The sequence below is a fragment of the Copadichromis virginalis genome, linkage group LG3 (assembly GCF_057382275.1).
Source record: "Copadichromis virginalis isolate Kocher_CV1m ecotype Utaka linkage group LG3, C_Virginalis_male_GT1.1, whole genome shotgun sequence".
Lineage (NCBI taxonomy): Eukaryota > Metazoa > Chordata > Actinopteri > Cichliformes > Cichlidae > Copadichromis > Copadichromis virginalis.
The window spans coordinates 61,919,914-61,943,858 of record NC_140620.1 but is presented as its reverse complement, the minus strand read 5'-3'; the positions used below and the strand labels follow the sequence as shown (position 1 = coordinate 61,943,858).

At 46.4% G+C, this 23,945-nt stretch overlaps 2 protein-coding genes across 2 annotated transcripts in view; both read right to left on the bottom strand.

The window, feature by feature from the left end:
• The window catches only part of LOC146716484 (protein NLRC3-like), a 368,054-nt gene that overhangs the window by 160,672 nt on the left and 183,437 nt on the right, over positions 1–23,945 (bottom strand). The gene's annotated exons all lie outside the window — the stretch shown is intronic.
• On the bottom strand, positions 4,102–6,458 carry LOC146716491 (protein NLRC3-like; the record flags this gene model as incomplete). The annotated part of the gene is made up of 2 exons (XM_085452720.1): positions 4,102–5,945; positions 6,062–6,458. Coding segments are annotated over 2 exons (2,241 nt in total), but the record flags the coding sequence as incomplete, so codon positions are not given.

Here is a 23,945-nt window from a genome sequence, read left to right as displayed (position 1 = left end):
GACCGGCAAGAGTGGAGCTGCGTCGTGCTTAAGCAGCGGTGGGAAAACAACGTCGTATCGTTGACTCTGAAAGTTATATATAGCAGATTTGATCGCCAGTAACGCATGGCGATCATAAGTCCAAAGAGAGATGACACCGGACAAAACCGTAGCAAGAACACTTGCATAACATATAAAGTAAACAAACACACGGACGGAGGCAGCGGCACAGCCAAACACAGGCGCCATCTTGCTTCCGTGATAAAGAAAAACAGGAAAAAGACTTGAAAAAGTCATGTTTTTCCCTCCAGGAACCACATGGCTTCACTTTTAAAGGTGAAGTGTGAAAGAAATGGACATATTTGAAGTCCAACACCTTTTTCCAGTCACATTATTAAAGCAGACAAACTACAAGCTCATTTTCATTCCAACAAGTCATCTTCTGACCTGGACTAACAACACTGGTCTCTATGTGCAGCTGACTGTGAGACCAGTGCTCAGGGAGCGTCTACAAAGTGCAACACTGAAAGAACATCACACACTCATTTGCTTCCATCATCCAACCTGAAGAGGAAACAGAGACAGCTCCCCTTCAAAGTAAAAGCTGCTCCTTTTGGACACAGTATCAAAGAAAGTCTACAGTATAACACAGAAAAGACAGAACAACGTTTTGGTTGTTTTTAAATTGTGCAGAAACGAAACTACACTAAGCTCAATTATGTGACAGACATTTCATCCCATGTCAGTTTGGCATCATCCTGGGCCGGATTATCCAGCACACACTCTGACCACAGGCCCAGGGGCCACGCACAGCTGGGCTCCATCCAAGAGACAGGAAACAAACCAACACAATAATAAAAAGCACCATGTGATCTTCTTACATCTTCAAGACAAACATAGTAAAAACATGAGCATATTTGTTTCCTGATAAAATGATGTGACAGGTAGAACAGAGTAAAGTGGTGGTGTTACAGCCTTTCTCCCCTCTGCTGCCGAGGCTGTTAGTCTCTCCCAAACTCAGCTACAGGACTTCCAAATGAATGAAAGCAGCAGAAGTGGCTTTACAAATGAAAGAGGAAGAGGAGAAGAAGAGGAGAGGGAGGCCACCCTGACCATCACTCCAGCTGAAAACATCACACTTCCATTAAAGTTGGTGAGGAAATGTTGAGCAGGATGAGCTGCTGGCTAATCTGGAGGCTGTAGCAGCAGCTCACAGTCACAGTGGGTTTCCACTCATGAAAAAGCTCTGGCTGCTTCATTTCTCATCTCATATCAGAGACTTTAATGCTTCACTGAAGCTGTACTGTGATGCTTCCATATCCCAGTGAGGCCTCCATAATGACTTCAGCTGTTCTGTACACACACTGTGTGCCCTGTATGGCTCAAAGTCTCTGCAGCCTGTTTTTATCTGCTATCATCAGATCTTCATCATCCTCATTCACATCCCTCACACACTCTACAGCCTCATCAGCACTGACTTCATCTTCACTGACTGATGGAGCACAACATGAACCTGTGGAGGCTGAAACACTGTCCTGTCAAACATCTCCCCGTCACCACTCCACTTCTGTCAGCCTTTAAATGAACCCTGCTCAAGTCTGTCACTTCTGTTTGGAGCCAAAAGGAAAAACTGTTGTTCAGTCGTTTGGCAAGACAACATTTCTGAAAGCACTCAAACTTCTTCACATTTGTCTTCAGAGACATCCTGAACATTTAGGAACTAAAGAAAGCTTCAAACATCAATCAAAGACCTGAAATATAGAAAAACAAAAAACAGCTGCAGTCAGTGAACTCACCTCAGAGTCTCCAGTCGACAGTTTGGACTCTCCAGTCCAGCACACAGAAGCTTCATCCCTGAATCCTGGAGGTCATCATTTCTACTCATGTCCAGCTCTGTCAGATGGGAGGGGTTGGACTTCAGAGCTGAGGCCACAACTTCACAGTGAGACTCTGAGAGTCGACACTGAGTCAGTCTGTGATGATAGAAAATATAAAATGTGTTATTATAAAAGCAGAAAATCTGCATTATAAACACAGACTGAATGTATATGAAGACAAAACAGAGTGAGGTCATAATCTGATGAATCTGCTCTTCACATCTGTGCTTCAGCTCCTCTTACTGTGTTTGACATGACACAACGATTGAGTCTCTCTCAGACCTGCAGACTTTTAATGAGAATCTTTGTTTGGCTTTAATCTGCAGATGAAGGAGGAAGATGGTGTCACTGTTAGGTTTTGTATTGTTCATTGTCATTTATGCTTAGAAATATTTACTCATATATGCTTAGAAGTATATAATCATTTGTAGATTGAAAGAATGTCTCATCCTAGGAGGTCTGTAAAAACTCTGTGTAGCATGAAGAGGGGGTGCGTTCACTGCTCCACAGAGTGTTCTGGCATAGATCCGTATCTTCTCTTGTTGATATATGGCATAGCAAACACACGTATATCTGTTTAAGTATAAGAGCCTTTTGTTCAGATGGACCTGCTAGACTCCTGGCACCAGCTTTGGGGAAGTCTTCACAGGGTCACATCTTGACCTCACACACACACACACACACACACACACACACACACACACACACACACACACACACACACACACACACAAAGGCAAGGTACTCTTTGTGTGTATGTAGACATCATATGTTAATGAACCTATGCATATTCATGTAACCTCAATAAAAGAGCAGTGTTACGGGAAAACGGACGAGAGCAACTGGGGTCAAGCGAAGGAACGGCGTTTGTCCGGTTCTCTCCCGTGCACGAAAAACATGAAGAACTTTGCCTACTTCGTGTCTTGCTTGCGGTGTAATTATATTGTCTTCAACGTTCCAGCGAATAGGTTCAAGCTACAAACCTATCAGTCACATTTAGGCTTCCATAATGTCCACAGTCTGTGACTGAGATCTGATCCAGAGTCAGAGTGAAGACACACATTTGGACTGTTTCCTGTTTTGACTCCAGAACATTTTGAATGAGTTCAGCTCAGTGAAGAGTTCCAGCTGGAAAGATGATCTCTGTTTGCTACCTGCTGTCAGGTACGACTGTTCACGTCCACACGCAGGAAAAACCTGCTGACTGTTACCAAACGGAGCAGAAATCTCATCACTGGACAATAATGATGAATGAACTCAGAGCTGCTGATATCAGATCTGATTTCAGGGGAACTAAACACAGAAATGATTGGCTCATTTTAACTTTCTGAGCCATTATCTGCTGGTGTGTCGCTAGTTGGCAGAAAATGATTTGTATTCCTGTTCGGGGCTTCAGTGTTTATGAGTCCAGATCCAGGTGACAGCAAGTCAAAATGATGTTACCTGTCTGTGTCCAGCAGCAGCCTGTATTCACTTTGAATATTGTTATAACCTGACATGGATCAGTTTGTCTTTGATTGGTTTGTAAATGTCACCTTTCCATTGGACCTGAGTGACGGTACAAAGACAGAGAGGGAGAGAAAGGAGAGAGAGGATGGAGACAGCAAAGAGAGCAAACACAAACAGGTGAGAGTGGACAGGTGACCAAGGTCAGCAACCAATCAGAGAGCTTCTGTTTGACCCACAGTCACTGATGATGACTGCACATAACCAAGCAGTGTGTTACTCTGATATCAAATATGGATCCTGCTCTTATAATAATGATCATCAGATGATATTATTGTGTTATTTTGTAGCTGAATACGATGCTTGTGTGATTATCAGTGAAAGAAGCAGTGAGGAGGATGGAGAGAGAGAGAGGACAGAGGGTGAAGTTAGAAACACTAAAAGGATTTTTCATGGATTTCATGAATGATTTGAGTGATTTCCAGCAGGACACTTAAACATGTCAGTGGACGTCCTAAAGAACATATTCACTGATATGAAACGTGTCATTGAACAGGATTAATATCAATGGAAACATGGTGGAAACAGCTGTGACTGCATGGATGTGACACACTTCAAATCTGTTCTCCACTCTTGGATTTGGGATCCATGGAGCTGCTGCTGAGTCTGTACAATAAAGGAATGGTGTGGAAGGTTGCAGCGTACGGACACAAACACTTTGTGCTTACAATCTGATTTTATTTTCAACATTAAACTACTAACCTACACTGATCAATGATGTTAATGATCACATCTGGACTCACCCAGCCTTTCTGCAGTTCCTCACAGCTGGAATCAGTCTCTGTCGTCCCTGCTCTGATGTGTTGTACTTCTGCAGGTCCAACTCATCCAGAACCTCCTCTGACATCTGCAGCATGAAGGCCAGAGCTGAGCACTGGATCTCAGAGAGTTCCTTCTCTGATCTGTTCTCTGACTTCAGGAACTCTTGGATCTCCTGATGTACTGAGAGGTCGTTCATCTCCATCAGACAGTGGAAGATGTTGATGCTTCTGTCTGGAGAGATTTCATCACTGTTCATCTCCTTCAGGTTGTTGATGACTATCTGGATGGTTCCTGGACCGTTCTCTGTCTGACCCAGCAGACCTACTAAGAGTCTCTGGTTGGACTCCAGACAGAGGCCATGAAGGAAGCGAACAAACAGGTCCAGGTGGCCATTTTTACTCTGGAGGGATTTCTCCATGACTTTAGTTAAAAAGACATCCAGTGATGGGAAGCTATAAGACTTGAACATGTTCTTAAAATAAGATCTGTTTTTGTATTCTTCTCGGAAATTCCCTATAAAACCTTCTACCACCATTGTCTTTCTGTTGGTGTGACAGTGGAACATGTAGATAGCAGCCAGAAACTCCTGAATGCTCAGATGAACAAAGCAGTAGACTGGTTTCTGGAAGATCACACACTCCCTTTTGAAGATCTCTGTACAAACTCCTGAGTACACCGAGGCCTCTGTCACATCCAGACCACACTGCTCCAGGTCTTCTTGGTAGAACATGATGTTTCCTTTCTCCAGATGTTCAAACGCCAGCCCCCCCAGCTTCAGAAGAACTTTCCTATCAGCCTCCGTCAGCTCCTGTGGACTCGTCTCATGTCCCTCATGGTACTTGTTCTTCTTCCTCTTTGTCTGAACCAGCAGGAAGTGTGAGTACATGTCAGTCAGGGTCTTGGGCAGCTCTCCTCTCTGCTCTGTAGTCAACATGTGCTCCAGAACTGTAGCAGTGATCCAGCAGAAGACTGGGATACTACACATGATGTGGAGGCTCCTGGATGTCTTCATGTGGGAGATGATTCTGCTGGACAGCTCTTCATCACTGAATCTCCTCCTGAAGTACTCCTCCTTCTGGGCGTCAGTGAAGCCTCGTACTTCTGTTAGCCTGTCAACACATGTAGGAGGGATCTGATTGGCTGCTGCAGGTCGGGAAGTTATCCAGACGAGAGCCGAGGGAAGCAGATTCCCCTGGATGAGGTTTGTCAGCAGCTGGCTGACTGATGACTTCTGTGTGACATCAGACAGCAGCTTCCTGTTGGTGAAATCCAATGAAAGTCTGCTTTCATCCAGGCCGTCAAAGATGAACAAAAGCTGAGAGACAGCCAGCTTCTCTGCTGTGACCTTCTGTAATGTTGGATGGAAAACATGGAGCAGCTCCAGAAGACTGTACTGCTCATCTCTGATCAGGTTCAGCTCCCTGAATGAAAGCAGAACCACCACACTGACATGTTGGTTCTCCAAGCCCTCTGCCCAGTCCAGAGTGAACTTCTGCACTGAGAAGGTTTTTCCAACACCAGCCACGCCGTTGGTCAGAACCACTCTGATGGGTCTCTGTTGGTCAGGTAAGGCTTTAAAGATGTCCTGGCACCTGATTGGAGCGTCATGGAGGGCGTCCATCTTGGAAGCTGTCTCCAGCTGCCTCACCTCATGTTGGGTATGAACCTCTTCACTCTGTCCCTCTGTGATGTAGAGCTCAGTGTAGATGGTGTTGAGGAGGGTTCTACTTCCTGTTTCATCACTTCCTTCAGTCACACGTTCACATCTCCTCCTCAGACTGATCTTATGTTCATCTAAAACCTCCTGCAGACCAACATCTGCTGAAAGAAAGAAAAACAATGAGACTAAAGAGAAAGAAAACTCTTCAATGTCTGAACAACACAAGAAGTCCAGTTTTCAGAAATGAGTCCATCAGCAGACAGATGTTCAGTCTTACTTTGTACACAGCTGCTCTGACTGGCTGTCTGCAGTGCAGCTCTGCTTCTGGATCTTTCTCCACACTGGGGACAGGAGGAGTCTCCTGATGAAGCAGACTGGTCCCAGTATGAGGAGATGCACTGTCTGCAGAACCAGTGTCCACAGCTGGTAGAGACTGGATCCTTCAGGACTTCCTGACACAAAGCACAGCAGGACAGCTGCTCCTCCTCACAAACACCACTCCTCTTCCTCTCTCTGTGAACACATTTCTTTATCACTAAAACATTTACTGTCAGTGAAAAACATCCAGATGTGACCAAACTGCAGTTCCTCACAGTTCCTTTGATTTCTTCAACCCTAATGAGCTGCTCTTCCTGTCTGCCTGTCTCATTAAACACTGAGTGATGAATACAAACTCAACACTTCCTGACTTCACAATAAAAGCTTTCCATCAGAGAGAGACAGTTATGACTTTCACTGTTTTACAGCCGCTGTGTGCAGATAATCTGGGTCAGTTCACGCTGAAGCAGCTTAGAAGTGTCCGTGTAGAGCCGTGGTCTGACTCACAGAGACTTCTGATTTTCTGTATTTAAACAAACATGATGAAGTGCCTGCCTGGGTGGAGCTTGTAATGGCCTCTCGCTCTTGGTCCACACAGTTATGATGATTACACCACCTGTTGCTGACTCACCTGGGCTTACCGGTAACCATTTAACGCTGCGGCATGGAGCAGTTTGTCGCTGGAACATTGACCCTCCTGTGTTCATGATCTCAGCTCCTTGCTAAAAAATCTCTCTCTAAATTCACCAGTTGGGTTAACTTTGTGTATACTTTGAGTATATATTTCCCCGGACCTGGTTACAGTCGCTTACCTGTGACTCCCGTGTGTGGCTGTGTGAGTGGAGAGCAGGACAAGAGTGACTGAAGAGGAGTGAGTGTGGACTCCCTTCCCTCTTTTCCCTGGAGCCCTGGACCCCCTCCCCAACTTACTGTACATATATAGAGCACTGTGGTTCACCCCTTTGGTAAATAAACTGTCACCTTTTTGTTTGTCAGAACTCAGTCTGTGCTTGAGTTCCTCTGTTAGCCATGACATTTTGTTTGTACTTCCTTTTTTTTTTCTTTTTTTTCTTTTTTTGAACCAAAATGCAGAAACATTGGGGGGGAAACCCTCACTGCTTCCACTGAAATTATCAGCCAGGTGCTGCTAGTTAATGCACTTCATTAACTGCTCATCAGGTGTGTTAAGAGGAAAGATGGAAGTGATCAGAGAAGCACCTGTTGCTGACAATCAATCTGGAAAGGATTGTAAGACCAAACGTTTTTAAATCCATTGTAATACAGCGTGAAAAATTCATAATTAGTAAACATTCAAGACAGCTGGTTCAGGCTGGCCCAAAAAAGATCTAACAAGCATGGATTATTTGGAAGAGCTGCCAGGAGCGTCGTCTCCCTAATTCATAAAGCTGCATCTAAACAAACCAAAAGACTTCTGAAACCGAAGTGGAAATATTTTGTCGACAAAACAGCACGTAAGCACAGGTACCTCATTCCAACAGTCAACCATCAGTACTCCAGTTTGACTGCATTCTGACACGCAAACGCATTTACGGCTCGTCTGCAGGTGTTTTTGTTCACCTGGGGTTTAAGGTGCCTGGTTTACCTTTTAGAGAGACATTAGAGAGTTAATGCTTTTATTTTTTAATTCGATTTGTTTTTCAAATGTCACGTGTGTGAGACTCTGTCTTTTGATTATTCTGAATATTCTGCCTTTACGTACTTGCACCTCAGTAGCCATCTCGGATAATGGCCCCACTTTAAGTTAAGGTTAAAGCTTTGTTTGCTTTTGTAAACATACGATAAAAATGTATGTTGTTTTGCACGAAAGAACAATTTTCGTGCAAAAATAACAAAAAACACCTCGCGAGTCCTGTACTTGGGAAGCTTGTCTCCTCAAGCTTATCTTAGTTTGGTGACATGATCAGAAATTTGTAGCTATTTTAAATAGATTATACAAAAAACACAAAAAGGTTGTTTTTTTTGTTATTTCCAAATATTTGTCAGGGGTTTTAAGTATACAATTGATTTATCAAATATAATATATAAGTGAATAAATAAATGAGTGAAATAAGCTTTAGTTTTCTTTTTATAATCGTCACACACACCAGTCCAGTTTTTATGGTAAGCTGAGCTAAACTTGCGGGGCTCCGTACTAACTAACTACAGCACACACGGTCGCACCCATCGATTGATGTGGAAAGAAGTCACAGCCAGCAGCTCCTTCAGAGCACAGAGAAGCTAAACGCTGACCTTTGAGAAAATCGTCCATGTGAGTGTGCAGTGGCGTGTCACATGACAGCAAGGAGAAAAATAGTTCTCAGGTGTTTTTCCTTCTTTTTTTTTTTTTTTTGCCTGTCCCGTTTGGCTCTTTTGCCATCAGAATTGTTGTCTAAAGGCAAAGAAAGATGCCCAACGGATTTACTTTACCAAATTGACCATCCCAGCCTTGCCGTAATGGTCCATTTGATTCACCTTTCATTGTTTATTTTATTTTCACTTACTGAATACGGGACAGACTTGACTGGGGGAAAGAAGGGGAGAAAGAAAGAGGGAAAGAGAAACAGCTGAGAAGAGGGATGGGGGAGAAGGGCAAAAGACAAGAACCAACAGAACGGGCAGAGAAAAAAAAGAAAAAGAAAAAAAATGCATATATAAATCACCTGGATCACCTGCTGAGAAAGAAAAAAGAAAACAAGCAGAAGAGAACAAGAGTAATAGAATAAACAACATCACAATGATATATGGGAATATGACAGTAAATACTAAATATTAAACATTACTGTGCAGCACATAAGATCAACAGAACACAGTGTGCTTTGAGGTAGGAGCCAAAAAGGGTGTATCGGGGCCTGGAGCCTGGGGCTCGCTCGGGCCACTTCGGAGGTGGGGTGCCCCCGGCCTCTCGGCCTGGGGCTCGGTCACTCAGGCGCAGCTGGCTGCCGGCGGAGCTCACGGGCGCGTCACTGCAACTCCCCCTGGCTTCTGCTCCGCGGCTGCTGAGTGAGCCCTCATCTGGGACTCTCCTCAGCTCTTTCCGGGACAGTGGCGCAGCTGCCCCTCTGTTGGTCTTCCTTGGTCTCTTGTGTTCTGGGGGCCTCTGGATGTCTGGAGTTTTGATCTCCTCCACACCTGCTTCAAGCCCTGGAGGACGGGGCTGTGGCCCCCCCACACCCTCTAGCAGATTATTACATGAAGGAACCTTTTAAAAACAAAAAACAAGCGCGTCCATGCTCACAGGTGTACACATGGGTGATCACACCCACAAACTACACCCTTTTTGGCTCCTACCTCAAAGCACACTGTGTTCTGTTGATCTTATGTGCTGCACAATAATGTTTAACATTTAGTATTTACTGTCATATTCCCATATATCATTGTGATGTTGTTTATTCTATTACTCTTGTTCTCTTCTGCTTGCTTTCTTTTTTCTTTCTCAGCAGGTGATCCAGGTGATTGATATATGCATTTTTTTTCTCTGCCCGTTCTGTTGGTTTTTGTCTTTTGCCCTTCTCCCCCGTCCCTCTTCTCAGCTGTTTCTCTTTCCCTCTTTCTTTCTCCCCTTCTTTCCCCCAGTCAAGTCTGTCCCGTATTCAGTAAGTGAAAATAAAATAAACAATAAAAGGTGAATCAAATGGACCATTACGGCAAGGCTGGGATGGTCAGTTTGGTAAAGTAAATCCGTTGGGCATCTTTCTTTGCCTTTAGACAACAATTCTGAGGGCAAAAGAGCCAAACGGGACAGGCCAAAAAAAAAAAAAAAAAAAAAAGGGTGTAGTTTGTGGGTGTGATCACCCGTGTGTACACCTGTGAGCATGGACGCGCTTGTTTTTTTTTTTTTTAAAGGTTCTTTCATGTAATGATCTGCTAGAGGGTGTGGGGGGGCCACAGCCCCATCCTCCAGGGCATGAAGCAGCTATGGAGGAGATCAAAACTCCAGACATCCAGAGGCCCCCAGAACACAAGAGACCAAGGAAGACCAACAGAGGGGCAGCCGCGCCACTGTCCCAGAAAGAGCTGAGGAGAGTCCCAGATGAGGGGTCACTCAGCAGCCGCGGAGCAGAAGCCAGGGGGAGTTGCAGTGACGCGCCCGTGAGCTCCGCCGGCAGCCAGCCGTGCCTGAGTGACCAAGCCCCAGGCCGAGAGGCCGGGGGCACCCCACCTCTGAAGTGGCCCGAGCGAGCCCCAGGCTCCAGGCCCCGATACGCGTCCGCCAAGGAGTGAGCCGGTCTGTACCTGGACACCCATCCCCGGACACAAAGAACCACCAACGCACCGATGTCTGAGGGAGTCCGCCACTGGCAGGGGAAGTGGTGGTAGGGGGAGATAGGCCTCCAAACCTTGGAGGGCCTGAGATGTCCCCAGAGAGGTGGCGCCTGACACCCAACCTGACATATAGACACAGACATACAGGCACTTTGTACAGGTACTGTCATGGTCTACGGTGGGTGGCTGGAGTTTCCATTAGGCTCCTGAACTGATCTGGGATCCGCCCCTGGGCAGGGCCAACTCCAGCTCCTGCACACCTGGAGCCTATTGCAGGCAATCAAGCCAGAGGGATTTAAACCACACATCGATGTTCATTCACTGCCAGTTCGTCATCAACACATTTGCTGTACCCACCCTGGCTCACACTCCACCTCCGGACTCAGGATACCTAGTGATCATTCTGGAAATCCCTCTGCGCCTCACCTGCCTGCCCTCCTGCCATCACACTCCATCTGGAGCCCCGGATCTCAGGTCAGCTTTTCCACGCCACTCAGCCTCCCCTGGATCTTCATCACCCCCCTCTCAAACACTCCAGGTCTCTAACTGCAAGTAAGAATTGCCGCTCTTAGACTGGCCACTTCTGAGCTGCCTTCACTACCTGCCTAACTCCTATATCCTCTTCCCCCAGTGTGACTGTTCCCCACTCAGCCCCGTTCCGCATCTCAGGCCTCGTTCCCTCGCCCTAGCCACGTTCCCCAGGGCACGCCACACCAAGGTTCCACGTCTCGTCATTTTCTGTCTTTGTCACGTTTTTTCCCTTGCACTTAACCGTAATAAACTGTTAAATCATCTACTGTCTCCGCTCTGGGTTTCTGCACCTGAGTCCTATTCGGTACTGGCCATCCCTCGCCGTGACAGTACGAACTGGCCAACAAATGGACTCAGCAGACCCAGTATGTGCAGCAGTCTCCAAGCAGGGAGCCATTTTAGGGGCTCATGAGCAAGCGTTGCAGGCTCTCGACACCCGGTGTCAAGCCATAGGCGAGACTCAGGCTAGGATCTTAGCCTCCCTGCAGGAGATTCAGGCGGCTCTTTCCCCTCCTCCAGGCCCGTCCTCTGCGTCTCCTGCGCCCGTGGCAGAACCTCCCCAGTCTTCCCCAGCTCCGACCCCTTCGGGCTCCGTGTTTCGCGACGCAGCATTCCCAGAACCCGAGCCGTACTCTGGGGAGCAGGGCCGCTGTACGGCCTTTCTACTGAAATGTTCTCTCGCGTTCACGCATTCACCCCGTTCATTTACTAGCGAATCAGCTCGGGTAGCATATCTGGTGGCTAAGCTTCAGGGCAAGGCACTGTTATGGGCCGAGGCGTACCTGTCGGTTCATCCGCTCCCAACCTGCTCGTTTGATGATTTTCTGTGCGAGTTTAAAAGGACCTTTACTCACCCAGTATCGGAGGGTAGTTCTGATGAAAGGTTGCTCGGGTTGCAACAGGGGAGCCGGAGTGTCGCTGAGTTCATTATCGACTTCCGTACCGCAGCCGCCGAGGCCAATTGGCCCGATCATGCCCTTCGGGGAGTGTTCCGTCGCGCCTTAAATGACGAGCTCAAAGACCAGCCCGCTTCCCGTGATGAGCCCAACTCCTTTGAAGACCTGGTCTCCCTTTCCCTTCGGATAGATAATCGCCTGAGGGAAAGGGAGGCAGAAAAGAACCAGAAACATCATAAACCTGCGCCTCGTACGTTTTCACTTCCTCCACCGTCACGTCCGGTGTCAACATCCGCTCCCGTTTCCGTGGAAACGGACGCCGCTCCGGAGCCTATGCTAATCGGCCGCTCTCGTCTCACACCAGAGGAGCGAGAACGACGGCTTCGGTCGGGCGCGTGTTTTTACTGTGGCTCAGTGGAGCATAGGTTAGCACAGTGTTCGGTTCGGCCAAAAGGCTCCGCCCGCCGGTAATTTCGGGGATACAGGTGGGCGGATCCTCTTTCAGTTCCAAACCCCGGTTGATTCTACCAGTCACCATGTGTCTAAATAAAGTTTCTCACCCCCTCCATGCTCTCGTTGATTCCGGAGCAGAGCAAAATTTAATAGATTTAGCTCTCGCTAGACGCCTTCACTTGCCACTCAAGACTCTCGATCCTCCCATCCCTGTTACCGCATTAAACGATCAAATATTTTCTCAGATAACCCATCAGGCTGGCCCCGTAACCCTCGTCACCTCTGGAAACCACCATGAAGCCATTACCTTATTCACCCTCTCTTCTCCTGATTCACCACTCATCCTAGGCTACCCCTGGCTACAGAAACACAACCCTCATATAGACTGGTCTGGAAGTAAAATCGCTAGTTGGAGCCTTTTTTGTCTAGCCCAAAGCCTCAAGTCTGCCCTACCGCCGGGTGCCCCTGACACTGGACGCTGGTCCAGCTGACCTCACACTCGTCCCACCTGAGTACCATGACCTCCAGGAAGTTTTTAGTAAAGACAAAGCGTCGTCCTTACCACCCCACAGGCCTTATGACTGCGCTACCGACCTTCTACCTGGTGCTCCGCTTCCCTCTAGCCGGCTATTCAACATCTCCAGACCAGAAAGAGAGTCCATGGAAAAGTACATCCACGAGTCATTAGCTGCAGGTATCATCCGCCCATCCTCCTTTCCAGTGGCCGCCGGCTTCTTTTTTGTGGAAAAGAAGGATAAATCACTCCGTCCATGCATAGACTACAGAGGGTTAAACGACATCACCATTAAAAACAAATATCCTTTACCCCTTATCAGCTTGGCCTTCGAACCCCTCCATGAAGCCACCGTATTCACCAAACTGGATCTCCGCAATGCCTACCACCTTGTCCGCATCAGGGAGGGGGACGAATGGAAAACAGCTTTCAATACGCCCCTAGGTCATTTTGAGTATTTGGTCATGCCGTTTGGGTTAACCAATGCCCCCGCTGTCTTTCAGAACCTGGTCAACGACGTGCTCCGTGATTTCCTGAACCAGTTTGTCTTTGTTTATCTTTATGACATACTCATTTTCTCCAAGACCCCCCAGGAACACCATGTCCACGTCCGAGCAGTCCTCCAACGCCTCCTGGAAAACCGACTTTAAGTCAAAGCCGAGAAATGTGAGTTTCATGCACAATCTGTCACTTTTCTTGGCTATATACTCGCAGGAGGGCAGGTGAAGACGGATCCAGCCAAGATCCGCACGATCCTGGAGTGGCCCACGCCCACGTCACGCAAGCACCTACAACGTTTCCTCGGCTTTGCCAATTTCTACCGGAGGTTTATTCGCAACTACAGCCAGGTAGCCACTCCTCTCACTACACTCACATCCACCAAAAGACAGTTCATCTGGACACCTGAAGCTGCGGCAGCATTCAGTAGGCTCAAGCGTCTATTTACCTCAGCTCCAGTATTGTGTCACCCAGACCGCTCCAAGCCATTCGTTCTAGAGGTAGACGCGTCCGACGTCGGCGTCAGAGCGGTCCTCTCACAGCATTCAGGTCCCAAGGCCAAGTTACACCCGTGCGCCTTTTTTTCACGCCGACTCTCGTCAGCTGAACGCAACTATGATGTAGGGGACAGAGAGTTGCTGGCTATCAAGTTAGCCCTGGAGGAGTGGCGTCACCTATTGGAAGGAGCGGAATACCCATTTACCATCTTCACAGATCATAAAAACCTTACCTACCTCAAAACGGCTAAGCGTCTAAACGCTCGCCAGGCCCGTTGGTCTCTGTTCTTTGATCGCTTCAAGTTTGCCATCTCTTTCCGTCCAGGTTCCAAGAACACAAAGGCCGATGCCCTGTCTCGTCTTTACGACCCAGACGCTGAACCCACCGAACCAGCTCCTGTGCTTCCTACCTCCTGCCGCGTAGCGTTGTTATCATGGGATATAGAGGACTCCATCCAGTGAGCATTGCAGGATGAACCAGACCCAGGCACAGGTCCTCCGGGCCGCCGCTTCGTTCCCGCAGCGACCCGTTCGGCTGTCCTTCAGTGGGCACATGCCTCCCAGTTTTCCTGCCATCCTGGGATTGGCCGCACTATCGCACTACTACGTCGTCACTTCTGGTGGGCAACACTGGAACGTGATGTGCGGGAATACGTCTCGGCCTGTGACGTGTGCGCCAGGAACAAGACCCGAAATCAGCGACCCTCCAGTCTTCTACAACCTCTAGCCGTACCTTCTCGTCCTTGGTCCCACATTTCCCTGGACTTTGTCACGGGCCTGCCTAGGTCTGCAGGTAAAACAGTGATACTCTCTGTGATCGACAGGTTTTCAAAAGCGGCTCACTTCGTTGCCCTGGAGAAACTACCCACTGCTACGGAAACTGCCAGACTGATGGTCGACCACGTCTTCAAACTCCATGGGATTCCCGCCGAGGTCACTTCTGACAGGGGACCGCAATTTACGTCCCAGGTCTGGAAATCCTTCTGCTCTGCCCTAGGTGCTCAAGCCAACCTCAGTTCTGGTTACCACCCTCAAACCAATGGGCAGACTGAGAGGCTCAACCAAGAACTAGAGTCCATGCTCCGCTGCATGGTCTCCCATAACCCGGCTACTTGGTCGGCGCATCTCCCATGGGTGGAGTATACGCACAATTCTCATGTGTCCGCATCCACTGGCCTCTCTCCCTTTGAAGCGTCCCTGGGCTATCAGCCTCCCCTCTTCCCCGAGGAAGAGGCTGATTTGGCTGTGCCTTCCATCCAGCACCATCTCCAGCGCTGCCGCCGCGTCTGGACTCGGACTCAGGGGGCGCTGAAGACGGCTGCTGCCCGCCACTGCCGCTATGCAGATCGTCTACAATCGCCAGCTCCTCGGTACACTCCAGGGCAGAAGGTGTGGCTGTCGGCTAAGGATGTTCCCCTTAAGGTTTCCTCCCGCAAGCTGGCTCCTCAGTTTATCGGGCCATATGTCATCCACTCGGTCATCTCGCCCTCTGCCGTGAAGCTCGAGCTCCCTCCCAGCCTTCGGATTCACCCAGTTTTTCATGTTTCCCAAATCAGGCCTGTGCTGTCCAGTGTGCTGTGCCCGCCTTCCGACCCCCCTCCACCCGCCCGGCTCATCGATGGTCATCCGGCCTATACGGTTCGGAGGATCGTTGATGTCCGCCGCCGTGGTAGGGGTCGCCAGTTTTTGGTGGATTGGGAGGGGTTTGGGCCTGAGGAGCGTGCCTGGGTTCCTCGCTCGTTTATCCTTGATCCTGCTCTTGTCTCTGGTTTTTTCAGGTCACGTCGCGGGCTGGGGACCAATCGGCCGCCGGGTGGCGTCCCTTGAGGGGGGGGGGGGGGGGTACTGTCATGGTCTACGGTGGGTGGCTAGAGTTTCCATTAGGCTCCTGAACTGACCTGGGATCCGCCCCTGGGCAGGGCCAACTCCAGCTCCTGCACACCTGGAGCCTATTGCAGGCAATCAAGCCAGAGGGATTTAAACCACACATCGATGTTCATTCACTGCCAGTTCGTCATCAACACATTTGCTGTACCCACCCTGGCTCACACTCCACCTCCGGACTCAGGATACCTAGTGATCATTCTGGAAATCCCTCTGCGCCTCACCTGCCTGCCCTCCTGCCATCACACTCCATCTGGAGCCCCGGATCTCAGGTCAGCTTTTCCACGCCACTCAGCCTCCCCTGGATCTTCATCACCCCCCTCTCAAACACTCCAGGTCTCTAACTGCAAGTAAGAATTGCCGCTCTTAGACTGGCCACTTCTGAGCTGCCTTCACTACCTGCCTAACTCCTATATCCTCTTCCCTCAGTGTGACTGTTCCCCACTCACCCCCGTTCCGCATCTCAGGCCTCGTTCCCTCGCCCTAGCCACGTTCCCCAGGGCACGCCACACCAAGGCTCCACGTCTCGTCATTTTCTGTCTTTGTCACGTTTTTTCCCTTGAACTTAACCGTAATAAACTGTTAAATCATCTACTGTCTCCGCTCTGGGTTTCTGCACCTGAGTCCTATTCGGTACCGGCCATCCCTCGCCGTGACAGGTACTTTGTACTGTCTATTCAGGTCCCTGTAAGTATTGGCCTTTCTAAAACATTATATTTATTCTGCTTTGATCGTTTCGTGTGCTGAGCATAGCTGGACTGGCCATCACCATTTGCCCGGTGGGCCGATGGTGATTTTTGGTTTTTATGGGCCGATGTTTGTTTTTTTTCCGTAACAGTATAAACACAGAAAGGTGGTGGATTGGCCAGATGAAGGGAGATGTACGGTGACCCTGAGAGGCCAAACGGACTGCAACTTCAGAAAACACTTGCAAAAAGAAAAATGCTGCAAAAAGAAAAACGCTGCAAAAAGAAAAATGCTGCAAAAAGAAAAACGCTGCAAAAGCACACACAACACAACGGAAATGTTTCTGGGGAGACAATAACCGGACGGACCAGTTGCACGAACCAAAACATGTATGTATGGCTGTATCCCAATTCAGGGGTTGTGTCCCAATTCAGGGTCTGCAGCCTTAAAGGACACAGCCTTAATGATCCTCAAGGGCCATGTAGTCAAAGACCGCTAAGGCCGAAAGTGTGAGGCTTGTAGGCTTGTGAAATGGGACGGTCTAGCCTCCGCCGCGCTGCCCAGGTTGTCTAGCAACCATGATACTAACAGCTGGAAACTTTTCATACAGCTTTGTTTGACAGAAATGAAGGAGAACATATTTTGTACATTTGTTTCTACATGAGCTTTGTGTGATTTGATAAGTATCTGAGGCTGAGACCACAGGACAGAAAAACATGATTTTTGGGCTTCATTTCTGTACTGAACAGTCATTTAAGATTAGCTAGTAAATAACAATTAGCTAATGTTGTTCATGAGACTAAAGTCATCTCACTTTGGTAATGTAAATATAATATGGCCAATATTATATTAATCATTATTAGTTATTACAGCAGTGAACATGAACTCTGTGCCAAACACTGAGCTTCAGTAAAGATTCAAGTTGAAGTTATTTATATTTCCTATCACCTTAAATCTTCACTCAAAGACAAGTATCTTTGACAGTGTATATATAGATGTATCATATATAAGAGACAAATATTGTTCTTTTAATATGTTGGCATTACTAAATTTGGCTCAATGTTTACATATATGTGTAAAAACAAAATGTACGAGCTGTGAAAACTGTTTCTGATAGAATGAAGAGTAGACTGATATATTAAATATTCCTTTATTGGGTTAGAAAATCAGACCATGTCATAACTGCTTTAAGTCATACAGAATAGATATCAGAGCCTTAAACAGGCTGACTTCTGCTAAATGGGTCCAACTGGTCAGAAAGTATACAAACACATAACATCCTTATAGAATATGATTTAACACTATAGATCAACTTACCTCAGAATATATAAAGCATATAAACAATTACAGCAATATGATGCAACAAACACAGCAGTGCTACTGATCCAAAATACTCAAAGCTTCATAGAACTGAAACAAACATTTCTTTTTAGCTCCATTCTGCTGCTGATACATACTTTAGGTTTCTGAATATTAAACTTGTTGCTGCCTTTCATAGTGTGTAACTTGAAGGCCCTGAGTACTTTCTCCCACACCGAAAACACTGGGATGATAACATTATTTGAACATTACCTAATAAGACTGATTCAGGACAGACAATTAGTGATTTTAAACTTTTCTAGCAGTCCTTCACAAACAGGGAACAGTGTCTATTCTCTCCATCTGTCAGCTGCTGCTGGCTCTTCCTCCTCCTCTTCCTCACACACTGCTGAGTTTGTCCTGGTGGATCATCAGGGGTGCAAAGCCTCACAGATGATGTGCAGCAGTGGGTCCCTCAGTCTGTCCTCACTCTGGACACTTGCAGTTGTCACACATGGAAATCAAATGTGTGATAAGCTGCAGGATTCAAACACAAGTGTAACTTATAAATACATGTTCATACTTTTATTACACAATTAGAGAGAAAGAAACAGAGAGAGAGTGCAGGACAGACAGACAGGTGACAGTCTCAGGTGTAGACACTGCTACAAAACAGCACAAGAGAAGGAGGATTTAGTGTTTGTGTTATTACGAGTAGGGGTGGGTTTTTATAATCGATTTATCGATTAAAATCGATTCTGGCTTGGATAACGTGAAATCGATTCAATAAAATCCTGAATCGATTTTTTCATATAAATTTATTTTGCCCGAAATGCCAGAATCCCTGGTGAAACCTCAAAATTTCAACAACCACCAAACAGCAAAGACAGTAAATGAGAGCAGGATCACGGATTCTGCACAGAGACGTAAACACACGTAAACACACAGCGCGGACCAGAATCAGTGAGATGTCGACTTTCTGACCTGATGGCACGGACACGGTCGGGGCTGAAAGCCGACAGCTCGCTGATTCTGATCTGTCGGCGGATCCGCGCTTTGTGTTTACGTCATTTTTGCGCTGATTCTAAAGCTGTAGGTTTTATCTCTCTCCAAACAATATTGACCGAACCAGCAGAAAAAGAAGAGCCAAACTACGCTTCACATAAACATCGTCACTCTTCACTCTTCACTCTTCACTCACTTTTACTGTTTTGCTTCCACCACAATAAAATCACACTTCATGCACAGCTCTCTCTCTCTCTCTCCCTTTCTCTTCAAGAACAGTTTCCCGTCTAAAAATCTGTTTTCTGCATTATTCGCTTGCTTGTTACGCACAAGTCTATCGTTGTGTACAGAGGTCTCGGTCGCTATTTTTTTTTTTTTTACATACTTCCGAAAAGAAAACCTAATTTCTGCCGTTCAATACTGAACAAATTTAAACTTTCTAAAATTATGCAAAATGCAAAACGATTAGCTGTGTCTCTAATAAAACCGCTGTAACGTCAGAGGTAACATTTATATGTTGATTAATGGTTTTCTTTTGTTTTTGATGTACTGCAGAAGATTTTTTATAAAATCCCAGGCCAGGAAAACCTGCATGTTTTTCTGTGTTTTATCTTCAGCTACTTTGACACAAAGGCATCTGCTGTGACGCTCACACCTTTGATAAAGTCTTGCGTGTGTCAGCTTCCTTTTTATAGATACAAAAATATGTAAATGTACTGATCTGAATTATAATATTTCTGACTGTCAAAATTTCCCAGATTCAAATCGAATTGAATCGAATCGAATCGAATTGAATCTAATCGAATCAGGACCTTGTGAATCGGAATTGAATCAATTCTAGAAATCAGTGACGGTACCCAGCCCTAATTACGAGTGCTAAACAAGAAGAGTTCCCAGATGGTACAGTGGACACATGTGGGACTCCTGTGATTAAAGCATCTTTCTTTCAGCGTAACGGGTGAACCGTCAGCTCGTTCAAACACACGTTAAAGTCTGTTTGGCTCGACACCACCGAAGAGAGGCAGCAATAAGATAAGATAAGATAAGATAGAACTTTATTAATCCCTCGGGTGGGTTCCTCTGGGAAATTCGATTTCCAAAAAAGCACAGCACCGACAGAAGTTACAGAGTTATACACACACACATATATATAAATACAGAGACAATATAAATAAAATATACGAAGGGGATAAATAGAATAAATAGGAATAAAAATAAAAATACAAGTGAATTGCACATTTCAAGTATTGAGTCTATTGCACCGTTGACTATTTACAAAAGTATTGCACAAAAGGTATTGCACAGTGAGGTGAAGAGGCACTACAGCTTAGTTGTTCCCTCCTTTGTCCTCCTGTTTCCCCTCCCTCTCCCCTCCAGAGAGGAGTTAAACAGTCTGATGGCGTGTGGGACAAAGGAGTTTTTAAGTCTGTTAGTTCTTGTCTTTGGGAGAAGCAACCTGTCACTGAACAGACTCTTCTGGTTGTTAATGGCCGTGTGCAGAGGATGCCTGGCATTGTCCATAATGTCCATCAGTTTCTTTCTCTCAGTTTCATATAACATAGCTAACCTTAACAATGCAGTGAATCCTGCTTGTTCCGTGATATTCAGGACTGCAAACCGAGCAGCGTCACTGACTTTCAGCTTGTTGTGTTTGTGGATATATGACTGACTTTAATTATCCACAAAATCATCAGATTCTCTGTAAGATTAAGGTCAACTATCGAATGGCCTATAAAGTAAAGGCTTTAAAACAAAGTAAGCGCGGAAAGTACAAATATCGCTAATGTCACATAACTTTGCCGGCAGGTGGCCAACAGTAATGTTTTAATGTTCTTCGTTATTAAACATTTGCACATAAATAAGTGACATAATATTCAGAACTTACTTTTGAAAGTTTACTCTTTGGCCGCTCCGCTCCCAATTCTTTGAAGTGTCTCCCAGTCCCAGTGCACTTGGTAGCATGTTTTGGTTCGTGCCACTGGTCCGTCCGGTTATTGTTATCCGTTGTGTTGTGTGTGCTTTTGCAGCGTTTTTCTTTTTGCAGCATTTTTCTTTTTGCAGCGTTTTTCTTTTTGCAGCGTTTTTCTTTTTGCAAGTGTTTTTCTTTTTGCAGCATTTTTCTTTTTGCAGCATTTTTCTTTTTGCAGCGTTTTTCTTTTTGCAGCATTTTTCTTTTTGCAAGTGTTTTCTGAAGTTGCAGTCCGTTTGCCTCTTCTTCTCTCATTCTCTCCCACTCCCTCTCCTGTTTCTACTTCAATCATGAAACTGATCGATGATCAGCTGACTGGCTTTTCTCTCTTGTTTGTGTATCGCTCACTTTGCGCCAAAAAGAGGAAACCAGCGGATGTCGTGCTAAACAAAAGCAGCACATTTAAGCTTGATCAGCTGTTGTTAGAATGTATTTAATATTAATTTCTAGTATCAGCTGATGTTTGCTGGAGCCACAGCTATAAAAGCTGCTGGTCATGATATCGATTTGGATATGTGGTGAGAGGGAAACATGAAGATCAAACCAGGAGATGTCCTTACTGAATCATCAGAGTTGAACAGGTGATGGAGAAACAGGTTTACCTTTTAGGTGACATGAATGAGTTGAAAGGAAGTTATGAACTGTTTTCTGAGTAGCTGACAGCTGGTAACTGTGCAGGGGCGGGTTGTTAAGGTTCAAATATTGGGGAAGGAGAGTACAAAGTACCCTTGAAATGCGTACTTTAAGGCTGCAGACCCTGAATTGGGATACAGCCACAGACAGCTGGATCCTGCAGACTGTGACCTCTGACCTCTGCAGACACAAACATGTTTTATTCAATGATCAATTCTCTGATAAAGTGATTGAAGCAGCTGTGATCACACAGACTGCAGATAATGCAGCTGTTTCCTGTCAGTAACAGTCCTCTTAGATTAGAGTTCAGCTTTTTACAGGAAAACAAATGTCCCTGAATGCAACAGTGAGACACAGTCTGCCTGTGTGGCTGTGATAGCTGCTGTTAGGAGCGCTCATGTGTTTGCAGTTAGACGAGGAAAAGTTACCATCATGGACACGTTAACAAATCCTGCAGCATCACGTGGCACAAACACTTTGTGTTCCTGTCATCTGCAAGCAACAGGAAGTTCATTAATAAAGGAGGGATTGAGACGCGACTGTGATGGTTCTCCTTCATCCAGCTGTTACAGACATCTGGGCTCACACGACGAGCCTTTGTCTAATACAGCAGCTGCTCTCTGAACACTTTTCTGAAGAGGAGCTGCACAAACCTTTGTTTGCTTTCTAGAGCAGCGTATCAAAGTCAAACTACCCACTGCTAGCAGCTGTTTCTATCATAGTTTAGGATCCAGATGTGTGAGGTCTAAATTTACACCTCTGATTAAAATACAGCCAATTGTTTCCAAATGTGTCTTAAAACCAGATAAACTGACAGTTACAGCTGAGCCCGTGTGTCCTTGGAGACACTGCTCTGCTACAGAGATGCATTTTAGAAACCAGGAAACATCAAAATCATTTAAATCAGAGAGTTCTTGTTACTAACAGCTCACCTCTCTGCAGCAGAGACTTTAAACTCAATGATGACATCTTTAGACGCGTCACTCTTACAGGACACAGAGCTGGGTGGAGGTCCAGGTTGGTTCCTGTGAATAATGATGGGGCAGTGATGTGAGTGCTGAGCTGTGACATGGAGAAGAGTCATGGACAGTTAGAGATGGTCATCTCACCTCTGAGCTTTGGTCTGGCTCTCATGTTCCCCACACAGAGTGGTTTTAGACGGAGGGACTCCCTCCTCTCTCTCCTCACACTGATCCATGCTGCTCAATTCACATCAGCTCACACACACTTTCTACCTTCACCTGCAGAGGAAACAAAAATCATTCATGTGCACATCAACTGAGAGCTGCAGAGGCCGTGTCTGATGTGTTGGATTAACATCCATCTGAGACGCAGCTTTCATCAGTTCATTACAAAAAGTGTCACAGAGCCGAGATCAGCCTCCAAATCCTCCATTACTGTAGTCCTACAAAGCAGCAGGGCAAACATGAATGCAGAGAGCAGCTTTATGTCTGTAACCATGTCCAGGACCGAGCTGACTGCTTACAGAGTTCATACTCTAACTGCTAGCTGCTCTGCTAGCTAAGCTAACTCAGTAACAGTGACTCTGACAGCAGTTACTGTCACATTCAGTGTGTTTAGCCTGAGTCCTGGACTCTGATTCAATGGATTCAATCCAGCTCAGAGTTTCATGTGTTCATCAGAATAAAATACATGTACTAATATAACAGAAGTAATGCTCTGAATGCAGGACTGTAATGGAGGATAAATAAGGTTTTTACAGCCTGAAAGAAACATTCAGTTCATATATTTGTAGACAGTGAAGCAGTTTTTAATACTGCAGCTGTTTCCTTCACCTGTGTGTGTGTGAGCCACACCTTCATGTGCTGCTTTAGAAATATGTGGTCTGACTGCTCAGACTGAGTTTAGGAGGAAGGTTCACACGCGAAAACGAAAGTTTTGTTCCTAACTTTGTCAGAGTTCGGCTCCAAAGACAAAGAAGACGGAGCTCACAGTCTGTAGATGGTCCTCAGTGTGTGTGTGAAGCCAAGAAAGCACACAGGAGTGTGTTTATGTCAGCAAATCAGTGTGTGTGTGAAGAGTCTGAGGGAGTGTGTGAATGAGACTAAACACTGAAACCAACAGTCAAAGAAAAGCGTCTGGATTTCTTTAAGTTAAACTTAAAGAAATCCAGACGCTTTTCTTTTTGTCTCCATAATGTCTCCATAATGCTGCAATGTTATCTGCCCCAGAAACACACTGTGCAGAAGCTCTGAAGTTTCTTCCTCAGTTCTCAGCGAAGGCGGTCACACTTTTCTCTTCTCCTCCTCACCCTTATCTTCCCCGCTTAGCCTCTATGTCCTTGTCTTGTGTGCATTACTTTCCCTGGAATAGCCTCCCACTGTCGTTCTCTAAAACCTAAAAGAGAACTATGGATTTGATCAACTGGTCTCTGAATGCTATTGACACCCTTTTCTCAACGAGAAATCTGGGCTCGGGAGAGCCTGAGTGCCCTGGAGGGACTTTCCCTGCCGGATACACGATGGACGGGTGGCAGAACTGGAGGATCATGTGCCTGACGGGACTGTCGATCGAGGACGCTGAAGATATCTATCTATTCGGAACCATGATAACAGGGTTCATGCTGATCGGAGTTGGCTTAGCCCTGGTTTATCGGAGAAATAAGAGAGCGGAACTGGCTGTTCTCCTGGGCTGCTCGCATGGAAATTAACAAAATCAACATGGACATTGCGGACCCCCATAACGCGCCAGCT